Here is a 23,263-nt window from a genome sequence, read left to right as displayed (position 1 = left end):
TTGGATCGATCATATATGTTATGACCTATACTCGTCCAGATGTGTGTTATACATTAAGCATGGTTAGTCGATATCTGGATAATCCTGGCAGATCTCATTGGACAACAATAAAGAGCATTCATAAGTATTTGTGGAGAACGAACGAAATGTTGTTAGTTTTCGGTGGCAATGATGATTTAAGAGTGAGTGGCTTTAGTGATGTCAACTTTCAAACCGACCGAGACAACTTTTTTTCTCAGTCTGGCTGGGTATTTCTACTGAATGGTGGATTGGTAACCTATAATATAGGTTATAAGTTGGTGTTCTGTGTATAGCATGATGAGTAAAGGTTCTAATTATATGGTCAAAGTTTATTCGTTCCTATTGCCTTTAAAGGAAAAGTGATATATTTGGCACCCTCGTTGATTTGATGTTTACATTATAGTTTTGGGCTCAGCCTAGACTAAAATGATGTGTTTAATTCGTAGCTTAATAAGGTCATCATAAACCGGAAATCTATTAACGAAATCTTGGGATCTGAGATTGATTTGTATTCATGTCTCGTTTCCATATGATATCTTGAATAGCGAATGAATAGTTGATCACTTATCTTAGGGCCAATGTCTGATATTATTTAGAGTTCGGCAATGCCTTTGAAAAGCACACTTTGTTGTTTATTCAAGGGCCATACTTGAAATTTGTAGCTGATCACTTATCCAAGTGGGAGACTATTGGACTAGGTGTCTAAGGTCATAACTAAAATGATATAACCTCATGGAACAAAAGGAAAGTCCTTTTTCGGTTGCCCTCAAGAACTATAAATATATGGAAACAATATTAGGAGAGTGAGAAAATAATTTGTTAATTTATTATTTGGTTAAAAAATAAATTATAAATAGTTTAGAATTAATCATAATTATTTGGAAATTAATTTTAGATTAGTTGAAGTTAATTCAATGTGGAAGGTTTAAATTGCGTTTGTTCAATAGTTGAACAAAATAGACAATTGCAGATCCTTCGTGGTGTGCATAATTTTCGAGAGGTTCAAAAATGGTTATGTAAGCCATTTTTAGCTGATAAGGATAACCAATTTGAATAGGATAAAATCTGAATATTTTATAATTCAAATTAATTGAATCTAATTCAAGGTGGGAGGGTTAAATTGCATTTGTTCAATAGTTGAACAAACGAGGCAATTCCAGAACCTTCGTGGTGTGGACAATTTTCTAGAGGTTCCAAAAGGGTCTGGAAACCTTATTTAGCTAATAAGGATAACCAATTTGAATAGGATAAAATCTGAATATTTTATTATTGAAATTAGGGTTTTTCCTGGTAATCCAACAACCATAAATAGGACCCTAACCCTTGACATTTTCGACTCTAACATCTCAAAAAGAAAAATCCAAAATTTCTCTCCTTTTTCCTCTTTCCTTATCGTTTCTAGCATTCTAGGCATTTGGGTGTGAGCCACTAGATGCATCCACGCTATTGGTGCTAGCTTTCTAAAGAAGAATTGAGGATCAAAGAGTGTTATATACGATTATAGCACAAAGGTATGTATTCCACTCTTTGTTATTTTCGAGTATACCTAGTTTAGTTAATAGTTTTCATAGTATGTTGTTATTATGAGAAAAGCCATAGATATCTAGGTTGCATGTGCCCCTAAAATAGTTTTATGATTCCACTGCGTATTTTATTTGTTTTGTGACCTAGAAAACAAATCAAAAATATCATATATTCCGTTTTTAAGCATCAAAATATCAATGATAATATCTAAAATATCCTCCATCTACAACATGACAATATTCAATAACAACAAAAACTAAGCAATCAATGCATACATTTCATGGAGATGAATGAAAATGAAGCGTTAAGAGAGCGACATTCCAACAATATAAAAGTAGACGTTCCATTATTTTAGACGTAGGGATAACATGATTAAACTTTTTTAACTATTATATAGTTCTAAGATATAAAAAATGATTATAAACTGTTAAAAGCATTGTAAAAAATATTTGGGAAAATATGATATTTTACAGATCTATAAAGGGAAAAATGATATTAAGAAATTAAGTTAAGCATATACTATATTTTGATGTTTACAAAGGCATATATGAAATTCTCCCCAATAAATATGTAATAGTAATACTTTTTATTACTTATTGGTCAAAGGCAAAACACATAAATAAAAGAGTTCATTTATATATTGTATATAAAAGACTTTAACGCCCATTAAAGTCCTATTACTTTAGCATAACTTACGAATAAGTCTCAAAATATGATTTGTTTATGTACAAACATAAATTACTGGTAAAATTGACGATTTGGCAATTTTTCTCGGTTTACCGGGTTTATTGTTGAACTGAACGTATTAAAGTCTCATTATTTACCCTAAATTAAGAATAAGTCCGAAAATAAAATTTGTTTATGAAAAAAGCATGAATTACTGGTAAATGTGATGATTTGGCAATTTTCTCCATCTAACACACATTTTACCAGTTTCATTGTTGATCTGGATGCTTATTCCTTAAATTAGCTAATGGGATGGATATGATGGTTAATTAATGATACATTTACCGCAAAACTTGATATTTATTTGATCAACTAATTTAATGACTAGACATCTAGGTTATCAATAAACTGGTAAAATATACGTTATAGGGAGAAAGGGGAAAAATCATGACTTTTACCGAAAATTAATGTTTTTTTGTAAATAAATTTTAGTTTGACACTTATTCGTAAATTAGGGTAAAAATAATTGAACTTTAACGCGTTTAAGACAACAACGAAAAAGGAAAACTGGGAGAAAGGTTAAATCATCACTTTTACTTATAATTAAACGTTTTTCTTAAGAAAAATTTAGTTTCAGACTTATGTGTAAACTGGGGTACAAGAATGAGATTTTAATGGAGATTTTCCTAATTAAAATGCCAAATTAGTTAACTATGGAAATATTTAATAATAAAGAAATTTACTGAAAAATCTTTATGTTTTAAGCTCATTAACGATGTATCCTTATCTTTCTTTAGTCAATTAAGTCCAAAAATTCGAAAATCGTATTCATGTTTACTCTTTTACCTGGTAAATCGGTCACCAACATAATATAATGATATTTTTCGCAAGTAAATCCAAAATATAAAGTTTTTTTTAAATATATTATTTTTATATATTATCTGTGTGTTTGTGTGTGTGTATATATATATATATATATATATATATATATATATATATATATATATATATATATATATATATATATACTAGGTGTATACCCACGCAAAGCGGCGGCGACAATTATTAATGTTTCGATTAATGTTTTTTTATTCAGAAATTGTTATTTGATTGTTTCAATGGCTATAAATTTTCTGGCTGATATGCCAGAAAAATTTAATGCCCAACCTTTGGGCAAACATCATGCCCATGTTAAAATAGAAAAAAAAAATTCAAATGAGATTTTCTTCCTAAAATATTTTCGTTGATTATTTTTATCATAATTAGTTTTTGTTCATAAAAAAATGAGTTGGTTTGTGCATAACAAATTTTACATTAAGTTATCAAGCATGTACCTCTTAAATTTCAAGAAAAGTTAAATATGCTTTATAATATAGTTAAGATATATGTCTACCATATTGTGTTATCATACATTAATCATATAGTATTTTCTTTGTCTGATAGAGAATCTCTATTCTAAAAATATTTTTTTGTCTTCTAATTAAAATAATCATTTTGATAACAATTCTGTTTAACAGATTTTATTAACTTACATTAATATTATGACGTTTTCTTTGTTTGACATATAATATCTATTGTGAAAATGTTTTTTCTTCTAAAAATAAGAGTTTTTATAATACTTTTGTTTAACAGATTGTTATCTTACATTAATCTTATCATATTTTTTTTGTTTGACGTAAAATATCTAATATATAATTAATTATTTTCTTCTAAAAATAACTAGAATAATATTACACAACAATGTATTAGACAAAAATATAATAAAGTTATTATTTTTAGATGGAAAAACACTATTTTCATAATAGATATTTTGTATTAGACAAATAAAACACCATAAAATTAATGTAAGATACTAATCTGTTAGACAAAAGTATATTATAAAAACGGTTATCTTTAGAAGAAAAACTATTTTATAATAGATATTACCTGTCAGAAAAAAAAAACACCATAATATTAATGTAAAATAATCAAATCCGTTAGAACAAAACAATATATAAATAATTATTTCTAGAAGGAAAAAAACTATTTTCATAATAGATATTATCTGTTAGACAAAAAAAATAAGATAATATTTAGTGTAAGATAATACAATTTTTTGGACTTAAATATTATGAAAAACATTTATTTTACAAGAAAAAAAAGTATTTTCATAATAGATATTTTTTGTTAGACAAAGAAAATAGTATAATATTAATATATGATATTATAGAAAAAAGAAATACTAACATAATAATATAATATTAAAAATAATATATTAAAAAAAATTCGTATATTTTATATTTATTTGCAAAAAAAGTCATAATATAATGTTGGTGATCGATTTATAGGATAAAATAGTCAAATTTTATACAATTATTAGCTTTGAGACTTAATTAATTAAAAAAAATAATAACTTAATCTATAATAGGCCAAAACATAAAAACTTTTTAGTAAATTTCCCTTAATAATATGTTTGGACTACTAAGCTTTGGAATTAAAAGATCTTGAAAAAACCTACTAGAAAAGTATTTAAGGAATCTCTTTAGTTCATAACAAAAGACAAAATGAGAATATAGTCAAAACCTTAATTTCTCCCTCCCTTCCTCGCTATTGGTGTTGTAACATTTCCCCTCCCTCCCTTCCGGACTTTAATCCAAGAAAAAGAAAACAAAGATCAATTTGACATTAAAGATTACACTTGGCTAACTTTTTTGGAAATAGCAAAATATTATATAAATAGAAGACCCAACTAAAGCAAGTTGCTATGAGTGGGATGATAACAGGGAAAAAACAAAAATAAGAGTACAGAGAAACACAAAGCAGCTAAATTAAAAGAGGAGAACAGCTCCATTCCACCCAACTCCCCGAGTTGTTGCCTCTGTATTTATTCCATTCGAACGTTTGAGATATGATTGAGTCTGCGGTTCTAGCTGGACAAGCAACAATGTTCATGAAAATCTTATTATTTCTTGTAATCCAAATGTTCCATAAAGTAGCATAAAATATCATACTCAGGATATTCTTTTTCCTGGGACAAGTCCCCCATGTTGCAGCGTAAATAATGATGTCCTCCACCTTTCGAGCTTGCAAGTTTTTTATGTCACACCACCTCAGAATCCAGTACCAAACATCTTTGGAATAAGCACATTCTACCAGAAGATGGTTTGTAGTTTCAATGCAAGTCCCACATAGTTGACAATTTTGATTTTGGACGTTTATACCCCTATATATTAATGCCTCAGCTACTGGTATCCGATCCAACACAGCTCTCCAAATGAAGCATTTCACCTTAAGAGGGATGAGTTTTGACCAACAAATCTGGGGTCCAACAAATTGATTGATTTTAGCATCCAACATGTGCCTCAAAATATTGACCCTGTAAACTCCGTCTGATTGAAACATAAAACGAAATCCAAACTTGGTGACACGATTGAAGTCTAATGTGTTGAACAAAGTGTGAAATTCATGGAGTTCTAGAAGGGATCCCACATCAGTTGGGTTTGATTTCCAATTCCATGAGAATCCATTGTTACACAGTCGGTCCATAAGGTAGCATTTTTTTCACTGATTCAAGATTGTACAGTAGTAGGAATCGGTTTTGTAAAGTAACATCCCCACACCATATGTCTTTCCAAAAGAGAATATCAATATTTTGACCTGGTACAAGGCCAAATAAGCCATATAGATCGATATTGTGTAACTTGATGCTCCTAATCGCTTTGTATATGTTACTCCAGACTCCTGACACAGTTTTTTTCCAAGATATGTGGTCGGCTGTTTCTTGAGGTTATGTATGCTGTTTATGACCTCCGTCCATAGGCTGCCTCTTTCATTTTTCAGTCTCCACCACCATTTGGTAAGTAGCGCCAGGTTTTGTGCTTTTAGTGTTCCGACCCCTAGACCCCCATTTTTCTTTTCCGCTACTACTTTTGACCAATCTACACAGTGCATCTTGCACTTTTCATCAGTTCCACCCCATAGGAATCTACGTCTGAGCCTTTCTAAGAGATCCAATACTCCCTGTGGTGCTTTGAACAATGATAGGTAATAAGTAGGCAAGCTTCTCAATACTGATTTGATTAAGGTTAACCTTCCCCCAAACGACAATGTTTTTGCCTTCCAGTTTGAGAGTTTTTCTTGGAATTTCCCAACTATAGGTTTCCAGTTATTTTTCAACAGCATGTTTGCACCGACTGGCACCCCTAAGTATGTGAATGTGAAAGAGCTTTTTAAACACCCAAGGACTTGTGCCATATCTTGAAGCTCGGATTCGGAGGTGTGAATACCAAACAATCGTGATTTGTGAAAGTTCAGTTTGAGACCCGAAGTCATTTCAAAACACTTAAGAATCCGAGAAAGATTTTTTATACTACCTTTGTCCCAATTTCCTGTGAATATGGCGTCGTCTGCATAAAACAGATGCGAGATGGTGGGACCTGCGTGTGGTAGTTTTACACCCTATATGAGATGCCTGTCTATTGCGCTTTGGGCAGCAACGTGGAGACCTTCCATGGCAATGATGAAAAGAAAAGGTGATAATGGGTCACCTTGTCTAACACCTCTGGTTATGGGGAATTCAGTAGTAGGGTTCCCATTGACAAGAACAGTGGCATTAGCAGAGGATAAACAACCATGAATCCACTTCTTCCATTTGTCTCCGAAAGCCATCTGCTCCATTATCGAGTCTAAGTATCCCCAGTTTATTGTATCAAATGACACTTGGCTAACTAATTAAGCACAAACTATGCAAAATTGAACATTTAGCATACTAAGTTAGTGAGGCTTAACAAAAGTAGTACTAACATGCAAATCAAACTTAGAAAACTGCAATTTGACCCAAAACCAGTTATATATACATCCAAAGTGGACAAAGTCTTTCGAATATTCCAAAACAAAATCATAGAAAGTTGAACAATATTAAGCATACACGCATACCATATAGGAAAAAACATACAGTTTACTTCTAGACTATCCAATGCATCACAATAACGCAAACCATCATCTGCATTATTTCCTATACCAACAGTAAGGTAGCAACAAAATCAAAATTTAATTTTCTAATTGTTTCATGAATTGCAAAATAAAAAGCATCAAATGTTGTTTCAATAAGCAAAGAAATTACAAATTCGCGATGCCAAAACTTGATTGCAATTGTAATTAATACCCTTTTTTCAACTGCAAGTGCATGATGTTAATCAAGTAATAACATGGCACTACTAGAAAAATTAAAAATACCTACGAAATTTTCCTATGGAAATATTCCGTCAGAAAATACCGACAGAATACCTACGAAATTCTGACGGAAAACGATGCCCTAAATTACTGACAATATTGTGACGGAATACCTACAGAATACCGACGGAAGACAAATCCGTCGGTAAATACCGACGGAATAGCTACGGAACTGACAAAAAGACTAATTTGTTTAATTTCCGTCACAAATCCGTCGCTAAATAGTAATTTATTAATTTTTAGTATTATTATTATTATTATTATTTATTATTATTATTATTATTATTATTATTATTATTATTATTATTATTATTATTATTATTATTTCCGTTATTTTTATTATTATGTCCTACGGATTACTTACGGATTTTTTTTGTTTTCGACATTTCGGGCACCGGACGTTGTTTTTTTTCGCTTCGTTTTTTTCGCATCTCTATTATAAATGATTATCTATAGTTTTCCCAACTTATACCTGATACATATAGATGTTTATAGTGGCGTACTCATTTTGATCGGTTACACATTTCACACTTTAAAATTACAATCACATTAACATATGTACATATACATACACACACATACACATTAACATATCCATTCATATATGCCCATAGAAACATAAATTCATATATACCCATAGAAACATACATTCACACATACATTCTTAGACACACATTCACATATACACATACATTCATATACACACATATACATACATACACATATATTCATACATAAACACATTGACCAACCTCTATGAATGTATGTGTCTATGGTTATATGTGAATGTTTGTGTAATTGTGTATGTGTATGTATGTATATGTACATATGTGTGTATGTGTGTAATTGTGTATGTGTTTTCCCAACTTATACCTTCCGCCTCCTCTTCCCCATCTCAGATGTAGCTCCCCGCTCTTTGTTATCGCCGTCATCGAATCACCTTCCAACATCGTTGCACATCGCCATCACCGCTACACCAAACTCTTCCTCGTTGGAAACCCTTCTTTTTTCCACTACTTCTGATGATCGACCTCAACCTGTCGCCGCCCTCAGCCCTTCGTCAGCGAAACTCTCTTCTCGTCGACGCCCAACCGAACCCTTCAGATCGTTGACCACCAACAGGTATGTTCCTCAGTTCTTGTTCTCAATTTCTTTAAAATCAGTGAAATCAATTTTCTGAATTGAATATGAGTTGTTGAATATGAAATCGATTTTCTGGTATGCTTAAATTGATTTACTTATATGTTGATTTCTGGTTAAATTATTTTCAGGCAAGCTTAGCTTGCACATTGTTAGTTTGATACAGGATTGTTGCTCTATTTCACCATTTCAGTGGATAATACTTGCAATATTTGTTTGGTTGCAAGAAAAAGAGCCAAAGCAAGAAGCAAAGGCAATGTTAGAAATAGTTACAAAGAATATCTTCATACAAAGTATGGTAGGACAATTGAAATGCATTGTGTTTGTATGAAGATGAATTATATTGGTTTGTATTTAAGCTACTTCTGTGTAATACATTAAGTAAATGCAAAGTATAATGTTATAATTGGAAAAGTTTATAGTAATGTTTATTAGTTTTGTGGTTGATTAAGTAATTCATTATATGTTTAATTTCTGGATTTTTTCTGTATTTTATGCCGAAAAATATGGATATTTTTTTTTTAATTTTTTCTACTCATTTTAGTGACGGATTAGTGACGGAATTTCTGTAGGTAAAAGTTTCCGTCGGAAATCCGTCAGCAATAAAGTCAAATGACAGTCAATGTGGTGCCCGTCGGTAATCCGTAGGAGATCCGTCGGTCTTTCAGTCCGTATGTAAATTACCGACGGAAAAAAGTTGTCGGTATTCCGTAGGTAATCCGTCATATATCCGTCGGTATTATTTACCCACGGACGTTTATGCTACGGCACGTTTTCCGTCACAATTCCGTAGGTAACGCTCTATACCTACGGAATACCTACGGATTCTGTTGTAGGTATTTTCAGATTTTCTAGTAGTGTGGTAAACAGAAAATATCGACCTAATTAATGAGCCTTAAATATTATAATACTAGGAATTAACAACCACTGACTAGATAATGATGATAATTTAAATTTGGATTGGTATATAAATCTTAACACAAGCACAACATAAGTAAAAGGCAATAATGGGAATAAAAGATCACTAGCTAATTGATCTAAGAAATCAGGGAAGACGATTGGGAGTCTGACTTCAATTTGTATCTAATACAAAGATGAGATTTCTATTTCAAGATCAGGAACACGCAATTGTTGAAAACAACAAACCTTAATATCCTTACTGCCCTCTATCAAGGCGCAACAAGAATTCTTACTAGATATGTTATATCTCTTGAGAACCACACATGCACAACTATAAAACTCATTAAGGGTACCAGCTGTAACGTTTTCCAAAGTTATCATCAACATGGCATTTTTTAGTAACCAAAAGGACCGATTGTGAAATTTTGTCTACAAAATAAGAAAACTAATAAAATACTAATAGTTTATTTATAGCTTGAAAGTGAATCTCTTTTCAAATCAGCCTAATCTTCCTATCATGAGAGAGATAAGTACCCTAAATATATATTAGGTGGTTGATTTTTGATAGGAATATATTTAGTATTTACTTAGTTATTTATTTATGTATTGCAAAAAGAAGGTTCGTTCGAAATGGAAGTTGGAACGAAATCAGGCGTTCCTCTCGTGTTACGATCGAGTCCAATTGTTGAACTTTTCAAACCTTAACCTAGTACTCTCCTATGATCGCCACATAACAAAAACATCCATCGTTGTTCTAGATCAAAATCGAATACCACCCACAAATCATCAATCAAAGCAATGCAATGGAAACAAGATCTGCCAAGAGACGGAAGCTTCGTAGTCATGAACATTCATGGGGAAACAACACCGGCGAAGATCGCATCACTGATCTACCCGATGCCGTTCTTCATCACATTTTCCGCCTTCTTCCCATCAAATCCATCGTACAAACAAGCATCTTATCTAAACGATGGAGGACTCTCTGGTACACATTCCCTGATCTTGATTTCACCACCATCATCCCATCTGGATCTGCTTTAACAAAGTTCGTTTACTGGAATAACCTTGGCAACGTTATCACCCAGGTTTTATCTCTTCGCGATAAGCTATCTGATGTGAGAATCCTTCGTTTCTACGCCTGTATGAGTTTTTCTGGGTTGCACGCACTCATCCGTAGTGCCATTAGGCTTCATGTTCAAGAACTGGACATCAGGGTTGCAACCAATGATACATTTAACTTTCCTAGAAGCATAATTACCAGTGATTGTTTGAGGGTTCTGAAGGTTAAATCTTATCCTGGTTTTAGGTTACCTCCATCAAGGATAATGACAGCAGGGTTTCAAAAACTTCGAACATTATCACTTTCTTTCGTTTACTTAGACAATCAATCGTCTTTACTTGACCTATTCACAGATTGTGCATTTCCACAGCTCACGAAACTGCACTTAGATTCTTGTTTAAATTTAAAACACCTTCGAGTGGGTTGTCATTTACTAGAAGAACTAGTTCTAGAGAATTGTTCTTCGTTACAAGGCCTGGAGATTGCTTCTCATAAATTAGAGACATTAAAGGTTTCAAGTTGTTTCGATGCTTTTAATATCAATAATACTTGGCTTCAAATTGATTCCCAGAGATTGAACACCATTGTATGGGTGAATAATCCGATTACTAGCAAGAGTTGTATACAGAATATAGTTTGCTTGCATGAGGTTACTATAGGGTTTCTTTTAAACCAAGAAAATCTTGATGTAGATAAGCTTCAAAACGTATCTACTTTTCTTTCTGGACTGTCTCATACCGAGTCTTTAACGCTGGAAAGCCGGTTTGTAGAGGTACTATACCACAACTTTTTTACTGTCCGTTCTTTTACATACTAAGTCCTCTTTTAGGAACTTACATGTTTATTATTTTATGTAATTGCTAGTTGTATGATACAAAAACAATACATATCTACAACTCCTCTTTTTGTTCCTAAGAATTGATGGAGTTATCTTGGAAACAGATTATGTTGAAGAACAAGCCTCTTGCGACAATCTTTTTCCATCCATTCATGAAGCTCAAATCACTGGAACTGCAGACCAGAGATGTTCTGGGTTTGGCAAGTTTACTCAAGATATGCCCTATGATCCACACACTAACTATTAAGATTAGTCATGAGGGTTACAAGGCCGAAAGACGAGTAAGTATTGCAAACTTGGCTCTATATATGACTTCTATTAAATTTCTCTATATTCTATTTATCATTTACCCTTGAACACGTTTGGTTTCTTCACTATTCTTGCAGTGGAACAGACACTCGTGGAATTTATCCAAGTACTCTCGGGAAGAGAAGTTCTGGGAGTCTCATACCAAAGATCTGAAACCTCTTCTTTGTTATCTAAAGATCGTAAAGATTCAAGGCTTTTCTGAATCCGAAAATCACATTAGTCTAGTTAAGTTTTTGCTCAAGCATGGGAAGGTTTTGCAATATCTCATTCTCTGCCTTGAAGACGAAAACTCGAGAGGTTACTATCCACATGAAAATTTTAAAATGCATATCATGGGATTCTCCAGAGCTTCTCTTGATGCCAAGCTAGAATTTAGTTAACATAGTATTAAAGCCCACCACATGGGTGTCCACATTTTATTAGGGTTTGTAGCATTCAGCAACAAAGAGTCGATGAACATGCATACACTATTGGAAATTATGTCATGACCTTTTGAACATGGACTTGAATGGATAATTATTGTAAAGGTTTGAGTCCTATTCATAAGAGGGGGTGTGTTATTCGTATTTCTTGAAGATTTTTTATTATTTCTTTAAATTGAAGATTGTTGCTGTCACATTATCTGTGCAATTTTAAGATTGAAAACTAAGGTTGAGGCTAATCAAGTATTCTCACTAGAATAATACATGCCATTTGAATTTTTCCTTTCCTTACATTTTAGCGAAAAATAAGTAAATTAACCCTTATAATGAGTAATTTATTAATAGTAACAACTTTTTTAAAATTTTGAAAAACGACAACTCTCGTCAGAATAGGACATTCCAGAGAAGCACTATTTATTGCGGTGTATTCGGTGGTAGATAGTTTGGAATCCCAAGTCTGAGAATGAACATTATGGACTGACATAATCAATTCCGGAGTACGGTAGTCAAAACCGTACATGTAAAACTGACATTCCGAATATTCCGGACACACCTTACGGACACAAAAAACTAGGTTTTCATTCCCTATATGAAATGCGGTATTATAACTCCCTGAAGATGAATTTATCAGACAGCCACCACCAAGAAAGCTTTACAAACTTGTCTGTTTACTTGTACAACCTTGGACGGACGAACCCTCATAGTTACACGAACATCAAAACCGAGTTTATAAATCGTTTCAACTCTATTTTGTGGCTATTGAATGTGTGATAAATATTTTTTTTCCATATTTAATTGTTTATTTAAAATTTATAATGTTTTTACAACTAATTGTTTTGTTTTCCAAAAAAAAAGTAGCTACATGCATTCATAGGTTGTTTGTCGTCTGTAATCTTTATATGTAGTGTCTTATGGGTAGTGTGCCTCTAGGAGAGGACTACGTACTATTAATGTTCATAGCAGTTGGTATGGACGGAAACAACCAAACCATGTCTATAGCATTCTGTCTTTGCATGGCAAATAATGTTGACTTTGTTCCTGGTTCCTCGTGAGGTTGAAAGACGCCCTAAGAGAGGCTAGGGAAGTATCATTCATAACCAATATGTACAGTGTCACAACTTCTTCCCTAGGTTAGGTATTACTTGATTCTTATCATGGATATTATTGTAACAGTGTGGCGTTGCATATGCGTACACGAGTTGGTCGAAGCATAAAATTTGAACCTTTGTTTAGGCGTACATGAATATCATATAATATGCTTGATATTGAAGTAACATTATGTCGGCTACCTCGACGGTATGTGAGGTGTTTTTCAACATTGGTGATGCAAAATGGGTAAAACCCTATTTCCTAACATCCGTTGGAATATACTAAGCATTAATATCCTAGAATTCCTCCAGGTGTCATCGGTTAATGAATGCAATGTAACGATAACACTATATAAATATTAAATTATTATGCATAGATGGTGCTTCAGAGGAGGAGGCACAAGTCCGTTCAGTAACAGGGAACCAAGATCCCATTTGAGATCCCGTAAGACACTTTTCAAGTTTTGATTTTAGACAAACTTGCGTTGTAGATCCGAACTGCAAGACATTTTCATGTGCGAAATGGCGCAAACTCGGTATAGTGTGCGGTCATTCTATTGCGGAATCATGTTATTCAACCATCAAAAATATTTACCATATGGTTCAAATATATTACCGTTTTGATGTATATCGATGTAGCCACTAAACAGAAAATGTGCATCTTGTTCCCTCTCCATCTGAATTGGAAATAACAGACCAATGATGGTCATTTTAATCCTTTTGTAACTGCATATTTTTTTTAATCGCAATTAATTGTATTTGGATATCAATTTTGAATGACTAAAGGAAATTATTATTGACCCTATTATTTCTTGCATATTACAAAGTAAAAAAAAAACATAATTTAAAAATACCATACCATTATTTTACATACATAGAATTTTACAAATAACAAAATATATAATTTAAAAAAAGGACATCTTTAAAAATATTTCAAGAATGTTCCAATGAAAAATCAACCCCATTATTTTTGTTTCTGTTTTGTAGCCTAGTCACTTGTAAAATTACTTCTTTATCTTCATTTAATAATTTGTTGTCACTCTAGTGATAAATTTTGTTAAACATCCTCACCTTTGATCTTATATCTTTAAACTTACTCTTGACTTCTTTTTCTGTTCCATGCTCTCTACGAGATAACTCATAGTGAAACATATTTTTCAAGCGGGCCCAAAGTGAACCATACATTAAATGTGGGAGATCGATGACAAAAATATCATCTTGAATGATTATCCAAGACAAAACAAGCGTGATTTCTTCTTCTAAAGTCTGTGGCAGCGGTTGATTTGTTGCTATTCAGGAGTTGTATAAGTAAATTAAATGTCACTCTTATTTAAAGCGCGTCAAGAACATTGAATGTCACACAATCCAACACACATCCCAGACTATCATTATGGGTTGTTAATTCAATTGTATAACACCATTTCACACACACCAAGACATAGATTCCAGACATAAAATTCCAAACACATATTTTTTAGTAAACTCATCATACTATTAATATTGTTATGTTTGTTTGGATATTAACCTATTTCCTGAAGGCTCATATTTTTATAACGCCCGCAAATTCGGGCCAAACAATTAAAATATAACAAGGGATAAGAATGACTTATTGACAGAGGATTATTTAGGATAAATAATGATAACTAAAATTAAGTATATGTAACAAAGATTTCGTACATATGAAGAACACTGAAATCCGACTTCATATGAAGAAGTTATGCTTCTTCCATGTTTCACGATTTAACCTGCACGACTCTATGTATCGTAAAAAATGAATTGTTGACAAATTACTTTTTAGGCTAAGAGATCTAAACAAAAGGCGTAGTAGTCATTAAACCGAGAGTGTACATATAAAGAACGTCCAAATCTGACTTCGTGAGAGGAAGTTATGATTTTTTGAAGTTTCAGCAAAACAATACGAGCATAAGAATCGAAATTCAAGTCGGTTGATTGTTAGCCGGAACAATCTAAACGAGAGTTAAAGATCTCGTATATATGAAACCATCGATATAAAGACAGTCGAGAATGGAGTTCGTATGAAGAATATATGAATTTCGCACAGACTTTAACAATCTAAACCGGTCTAAATATGAATTTTGTTAGAAAAAGAATTAGATTTTGAGACCTTAATGAAAGCTATAGAGCTCGTTGCGAGGATTCTGGGAATATAAAGAACGTCGAAAACGGAGATTGTATGTGATGGTTATGGCCATCTGAAGATCTGCAAGAAACCGCATACGCTGATGACGTGGCAGCACCGAAGTGTGCCACGTGGCAATCCGACCTCTCACTCCTCCAAGAGACAAGTGACGTGGGCTATGGAAATGGTGACACGTGGCACCATGAAATGGTGATACGTTCTAGAAGGAAAGGGTGTAGCCAAACCAACAAGTGACACATACTATGTGCGTCACTCATAGTAAAGGGGCACGACACGCCCTCCTGTATGGTCTAAAAGTAGTTGTGAAATGAGTCCATTCTCCTTATAATTTCCTTCATAATTTTCTCAAAACCTCTATGCCTTCTTAGGACCGATTTTGCTAGGTTTCTTGAGTATTTTAGCAAGGGCCTAGAGTAGCTAGGAGCCCAAAAAATAGAAGCTTTCTATTTCGGAGTTCTATCCGTGCGTTTTTCCCAGTTTTTGCTAAAACCGCTGTAAGTTAAGGTACACTTTTTGTTTTCAGTGTAACTTATATTTATAGTGATTACTATAAATATATTGATTGATCTACTTACGAGGATGATGTCTTGGCTGGATTTAGTGAGGTGTTTAAACTAAGATTTCCAAACAGTATACTCTGTATACCAAAGGGACCCTACCTCCGATATGATCGTACCTGGTTGTTCCTTACTTGATAAACTTTAATGTAGACATTGAGATTAGTGAGAATCTAGATTATCATTAGTCACCATGAATATTAGACTAAGATTCAGTATAAATTATATTTAGGTCACGTTAGAGGAAAAGATAAAATACTAAGGCGAAGTCTTGCCAAAATTCTGAGGCATTCACTTTTATCAAGTGATTGCATAGTCCCTTTCATTAACATGATTTTAATACAAGTATTAATTAAAGTAATAAATATTTGTTGAAGACTTTATATGTGCGATATACACTTATTGCTTGGACTATGTAATATATGATATGCAAACAAAGTGTGGTTATATATATATATATATATATATATATATATATATATATATATATATATATATATATTATTTCATGATATCTCCATCTCCATATTCTAATAAATAAATAGGTTTATTCTCTTATTGACAAAGGTCATACTATTAGAACTTCTCATTAATATTATGTCAATTATCATGCCACTTGTCAACCTATTGATTATCAATTTCAAAATTCAAATTTTAAATTTCCCACTCTAAATACATTAAATTAATAATTGATTCTCCATTTTAAATTTTAAATTTTAAATTTTTTCCCTTTAGTTATATAAATTAATAACATTAGATTAAAAAATAAAATAAAATTAATACAGATTACAAGGTGATATAACTTCATTTATTTATTTAAATCAATGATTATAATTTTATATAACTAAAAAAATATCTCTTAAGTAATAATTTATTTAAAATAATTTATTAATAATTTTGATTTTTTAATATGAAAGTTTAATTAATTTTATAACCGTGGTTCTCACGGGTTATAAACTAGTTAATAATAGAAGTGTCATTAAAGAGAAGGATCGGAGAGTGCTTGAATCGAGTTTAGAGAATAAAATCAATAACAGAAAGCATTAAGAACAAAATCATAAATAATATATGTTTGGCTCATTAATTTGTCTGAATAAGTACAACAGATCTAGAGAGAGAATAAGAACAAAAGTGCCCAAAAGCATATCTCTACTTCTATACTAACCCTATTTATAGCGTAATATATACAATCAAAAAGTATGCAAGGACTAGACGTTTGACATCAACATAAAAATGCATTGCAAAATACATACACATCGAAGTACTAGACTTCGCACATATGCAGACCATAACGACTTTCGACCTCTCACTAGACATATCGCACTCAACAAGGATAAAGGTTTATTATTACCTAAATACTCTGTATAGACTCTGGTAGTATAGTGTTGCCTACTCAGAGCTAGTACAAATGAGTTGAGAAATGTAGTCTTAACAAGAGATAATATAAGACTTACAAAAAGATGCTTAAGTTTAATTAAGTTGGATAATGGGTAGCCGCTTTTTAAGAGTACATGCGAGACATGAACGTAGAGTAGAATTCTGACATACTTTGTTCGAGAGTATGGATTAGGCATAGTCATTCGTCACCGGTCCGAGAGTATGAATAGGGCATAATCACTTATCACTGATATGAGAGTATGGTTTAGACATATTCGTTCATTCCTGATCCGAAAGTATGGTTTAGATATACTCATTTATTCCTGATTTGATAGTATGGATTAGGTAAAGCCATTCATTTCTAAATCCAAGAGTATGGATTATGTTGTTTTGTTGGATTAAGATGTGGGGATCGACGGGATGGGGTAAATTGCTTATATGAGGTGTATTTGTATATTGCAAGTTTTAAGATATATATATATATATATATATATATATATATATATATATATATATATATATAAAACATTATGGGATTGAAAACCTTATCTACTCACCAGGTTTCCCAACCTGGCCCACTCAGTTTCTTTGTATCACCACTAGCAGTACAAAGGTACATGAATGATGAGAGATTCAAGGAGATTTAGGTTGTGAGATGTATGTTCTTAGTCTAAGACATTGTAAGGAATGTTTATGCTTATGTTTTGTATCAGTTATGACATCGCAAGGTTTTATAAATCAATGGAAAACATTTCTTCGGAAAATACTTTACGGGACCAAATTTCGCATTTATAAATAAACTCTATTTTCAATAAGTATATATAAAAAGTTTTAAAGTTGCTGTAAAATGGGATGTCACAATTTCCCATTCCTATATAGAATTCATGATGACATATTCCAAGCGACGATAGACACCGGAGAAGCCAACGTAAGGGACTCTGAAATTAGTTGGAAACTCAATCAATGTTCAAACGATCTATAAGTAGATTTGAAGTACAAATGCAGAGATGGATCAGCTTCAGACAGAATGGGACCGCCTTACAGATGTTGATATAATTAGATGAGATTTTGAAACATCCCAAAAATACAGTCTAAAAATTTCGTTTTAATTCATTAATAAAACTATAATTATCATTCAACATGTAAAAATCATAAATCGTGTATCTCAAGAATATCATAACATCTGTCAATATATCAGAGTATAAACATCCCAGGCTGAACAAATGGTGTGTGCACTGCAATCATCCCGAGCTCCTCTTTTGAAAACCAAAGTACCTGAAACCAAAACTGAAAACTGTAAGCATGAAGCTTAGTGAGTCTCCCCAAACTACCACATACCATTCACATAATCATGCTGCTGAGAGATACGGGCCCCGCCCACACTCAAGGAGATATGGGCCCCGCCCACACTCCGCTAACTAGGAGATACGGACCCCGCCCACACTCCGCTGAGTAGGAGATACGGGCCCCGCCCACACTCCGCTGACTAGGAGATACGGGCCCCTCCCACATTCCACTGACTTGTAGATACGGGCCCCGCCCACACTCCGCTGACTAACATGCATACAAGTATCATACATACAACAAGTATATCTAATTCTATCAAGCAGTCACATATCCATACTCAAATAATACTACGAGATTCGGGCCCCGCCCACACTTGGCTACTATGAGATTCGGACCCCGCCCACACTCGTATAATAACGAGATACGGGCCCCGCCCACACTCACATACATAAACAACCACATACATGTATCACACAGACAACGAGTATAGCAATCCAAAAACCTGACTGATATCTATACTCTGGTAATAATGAGATACGGGCCCCTACCACACTCCGTGTTCCTATCAGAACATATAAACTACACGGGTCGACATTGGTGCCTTAGACTCGTTCCTACTAGAAGAGGACTCACCTCGCACTGCTGAAGTCCCGCGAATAAATCCCAGGCTGCTGGCTGACAGATCATCAAGCCGTCAACATCCAAATAAACCTAATTAATAATTGGATCCCAAATACATATCCATAAGTCCTTGCTTGGGTAAATGACTACTTTACCCCTAACTTAGCTTGATTCAAGCCCAATGCCCAATCCAAAGGCCCAATACTCTGATAATCAACTAAAGCCCAACTATGGCCTAATTTTCTAAATTGGGCCCAAATCCCTCACATGGTCTTACTTTAAAGGCCCAACCATTTATTTTGGTCCAAACACTTGGCAATCCAATAGTCCAATACCTCATAATCTTCATTAATATAACCATAATTATCATTCAACATGTAAAAATCATAAATCGTGTATCTCAAGAATATCATAACATCTGTCAATATATCAGAGTATAAACATCCCATGCAGAACAAATGGTGTATGCACTACAATCATCCCGAGCTCATCTTTTGAAAACCGAAGTACCAGAAACCAAAACTGAAAACTGTAAGCACAAAGCTTAGTGAGTCTCCCCAAACTACCACATACCATACACATAATCATGCTACAGAGAGATACGGGCCCTGCCCACACTCCGCTAAGTCGGAGATACGGTCCCCGCCCACACTCCGCTGAATAGGATATACGGGCCCCGCCCACACCCCGCTGACTAGGAGATACGGGCCCCGCCCACACTCCGCTGACTAGGAGATACGGGCCTCGCCCACACTCTGCTGACTAACATGCATACAAGTATCATACATACAACAAGTATATCTAATTCTATGAAGCAGTCACATATCCATACTCAAATAATACTACGAGATTTGGGCCCTGACCACACTCGGCTACTATGAGATTCAGGCCCTGCCCACACTCAAATAATAATGAGATACGGGCCCTGCCCACACTCAAATAATAATGAGATATGGGCCCTGCCCACACTCACATACATGAACAACCACATACATGTATCATACAGACAACAAGTATAGCAATCCAACAACCTGACTGATATCTATACTCTGGTAATAATGAGATACGGGCCCCACACACACTCCGTGTTCCTATCAGAACATATAAACTACACGGTCCGGCATTGGTGCCTTAGACCCGTTCCTACTAGAAGAGGACTCACCTCGCACTCCTGAAGTCCCGCGAATAAATAGGGCTGCTGGCTGACAGATCATCAAGCTGTCAACATTCAAATAAACCCAATTAATAATTGGATCCAAAATACATATCCATAAGTCCTTGCTTGGGTAAATGACTACTTTACCCCTAACTTAGCTTGATTCAAGCCCAAAGCCCAATACTCTGATAATCAACTAAAGCCCAACTATGGCCCAATTTTCTAAATTGGGCCCAAATCCCTCACATGGTCTTACTTTAAAGGGCCAACCATTTATTTTGGTCCAAACACTTGCAATCCAATAGTCCAATACCTCATAATCTTTAAGGCCCATCTATGGCCCAATTTTCTAAATTGGGCCCAAACCTGTCCAATGGGCCTTACCCTATAGCCCAGTCTAATACTCTAGTCGTTATACTTGTTCTTGGATGGTCCATCAAAAGCCCAAAACATCTAGGCCCAACAGGAGGCCCAATTCCAAACCCAACAAAATTAGGGTTTTCACATGAAATGATGATTAGGGTTAAGTGTTCTCACTTAACCAATTAAGTTCATTCTTCCACTAAGCCATCATACAATGGAATCGACATAAGTCACAACTTCTGGCCACTGGTCCAAACGCGGGTCCCAAAAGGCCCAATCCAACAAACTCACAATTAGGGTTTTCGAAACCCTAATTAGTGTTTTCAAGCCCAATAACGAACTAGCCCATTCCAAGGTTAGGTGTTTAGCTCCATTAGGGTTCCACTAGGCCGGGCACCACCCGCTGCCACCTTGGGCGGTGGTGATCGGCGGCGGTTCATGGCGGCAGCCACCATTTCCAATGGTGGTGGTGATGATTCCTGCCCAAAATGCATATACAAATTTATACCCACAAAATACACACTCTCACACACAATAACACACACACAACCACCCTCCATGGTGGCTGGTGGTGGCAGAAGACGGTGGCAGCCACCACCTTATGGTGGTGGCGGTGGGTTTTTGGCTAGATATTTCACATACAACACCACCAAAACCGATAACAGCCTGCAAACACGATCGCACTCATATTCAGCCACCTCTCAGGTGAATGTCGCCACCGGGAAAGACAGAAACGGTGGCCAAAACAGTCACCGACAGCTACAGCGACGTCCCATCAACAGAAACGAAGAAGAAGATGTAAGGTGAGTGGCGAGCAGTCTTACCGAGGGCCTCCTTATCGCACACGCCTTGCACAGCGACGCTCACGTTTGCTTCACCGATTGCCTCCTTCGATTTCGGCGATTTTCCGGCAGCATGCGAGGTTGGGCTTCGGGTTTCCGGCTTCGTCGGTAGTGGGCGCAACCGGCAGCGACCGAGGCGGTCGATTCTCAGCTAGGCGGCGGCGCTTGAAGAAGTTTCGCATGATGGTGGCGGCTGCTGCATATCATTTGGTTTAGGGTTGAATGGTAAGGTGGTGATGGGGAATGAACACCGGATGCAACCCGTGTTTCTTCAAACATTGAGTGTTTTTTACAAAATTAGTTCCTCCCACAATATTTGTTTTCAAAGGAAGTCTATAATTTACCCTTTAAACCCTGATCCCATAAATTCCTTTCATAATAGGTCCCTAAATTACCAATCAGCCCCCTAAGCCTTCAAATCTTTTCAATTTAAATCCATTAATTACCAAACGCACCCTGACCTCTGAAATCCTTTTCAAATTAAATCCAGAACTTACACTTTTAACTCCTAACTTCTAAAATTGTAACAATTAACCCTCGAGACCAATGCCTTGCTATATTATTTTTGATTTTAGGGCTACTATTCATTCGTTAATTTGTCAATTTATTTCTTTAATAAACGTGGTGTTACAACTCCCCCCCACTTAAATTAGATTTCGTCCTCGAAATCACTCCTTACCATCCCTTACACGCCCGACAACTTGAACGATATGGACACAAGACCGTGCATAACCTAGCATTTCCAAGGCAACCAAAACCATCCTCGCAGGGTTCTAAAACCCGAATATAAACAAATTCCTTGCATTATGATCCCATTACTCAATCTGAAATCTGTAGTCTCGAGATGGTCTGACTCCCTGGCAGACCGCCCATACTGAATCATTATTGTTGAACCCAGTTCATTTATATCTCAACTGACTACTGAACTTCTGATAACTCAAGGTTCCCATTAGAAAACAGAATCACACACCCAATTATCCCTGCAGATCACTATTCTTGGCCAAGGCCCGATAATCTCGCTGAGAGGGACTTAGCATAACCCAAGTTATCTGTGACTCTAACCATACATGAAATCCTAAAATACGATTACTGCTTGAGACACTGAAACTGTCCGAAGCACTGAACTACCTGAAATACTGAACTGCTTGAAACAGCATGTTGCCACATAGCTGCTTCCCAAAATCTAACGAGACCTCTCAGGTCTCAATTCGTTCACCAGTCATCTGAAATACCGGGTTCCGGCCCGGTTGCGGAGCGAAAAGACTCCCACGCGGTCGCTCCACATGACTTCCGAACGAAATCCTTGTCTGTCAACAGTTGCTGTCACAACTGGCACTTTAGCTAGGAAATTCTTTGATCATGTAAACACTAACTATGATAATCCTTGTAACCCTAACTTGATGATATGCACTATGTTCATTCTATGACAATAAACTTAGTCAAGATCCTCAATTTTAGTTCAAAACTCTATGCAAATAGTCAATTATGAATTGAAAACCCTAAAAATCCCGGTTCAAGTTCATTATGGACTAGGATTTTCTTATTGGGCCTAATGGACCCATAAGCACTCAATTTGACTATCTTGGGCTTAGAACCCTTAAATAGGCTCTAAATTGACCCATATTCATAAAACTCAAAATTTTGGGCCCTATGGGTCTAAAATTGTTCATCCTACCTCTAATGGGCCATAAACCCATTCCTTAATACCATATTGGTCCGT

At 34.8% G+C, this 23,263-nt stretch overlaps 1 protein-coding gene and 1 long non-coding RNA gene across 2 annotated transcripts; both read left to right on the top strand.

Moving 5' to 3' along the window:
- The first annotated feature begins 10,265 nt into the window (after window positions 1–10,265).
- Window positions 10,266–11,122, top strand: LOC145163822 (putative F-box/FBD/LRR-repeat protein At4g03220). Its single transcript, XM_079082573.1, has 2 exons — window positions 10,266–11,040; window positions 11,094–11,122. The coding sequence occupies exons 1-2, from the start codon at window positions 10,266–10,268 to the stop codon at window positions 11,120–11,122; spliced, it is 804 nt and encodes a 267-aa protein (XP_078938699.1).
- A 99-nt stretch (window positions 11,123–11,221) lies between these two features.
- Window positions 11,222–11,878, top strand: LOC145162480 (uncharacterized). Its single transcript, XR_013739128.1, has 3 exons — window positions 11,222–11,294; window positions 11,465–11,641; window positions 11,747–11,878. It is a non-coding gene; the product is annotated as an uncharacterized LOC145162480 (long non-coding RNA).
- The last annotated feature ends 11,385 nt before the right edge of the window (window positions 11,879–23,263 follow it).

This window comes from Lactuca virosa, chromosome 3, assembly GCF_052849685.1.
Source record: "Lactuca virosa cultivar CGN04683 chromosome 3, Lactuca_virosa_CGN04683_v6, whole genome shotgun sequence".
Lineage (NCBI taxonomy): Eukaryota > Viridiplantae > Streptophyta > Magnoliopsida > Asterales > Asteraceae > Lactuca > Lactuca virosa.
This window is presented reverse-complemented; position numbering and strand designations above follow the sequence as displayed.

What these genes read in the sequence shown, in the direction of transcription:
- LOC145163822 (XM_079082573.1), top strand. Translation starts at nt 10,266, where the DNA reads ATGGAAACAAGATCTGCCAAGAGACGGAAGCTTCGTAGTCATGAACAT. An exon ending in AGAGACATTAAAGGTTTCAA is followed by an intron (nt 11,041 to 11,093) that starts GTTGTTTCGATG and finishes ATTGATTCCCAG; the next exon opens with AGATTGAACACCATTGTATG.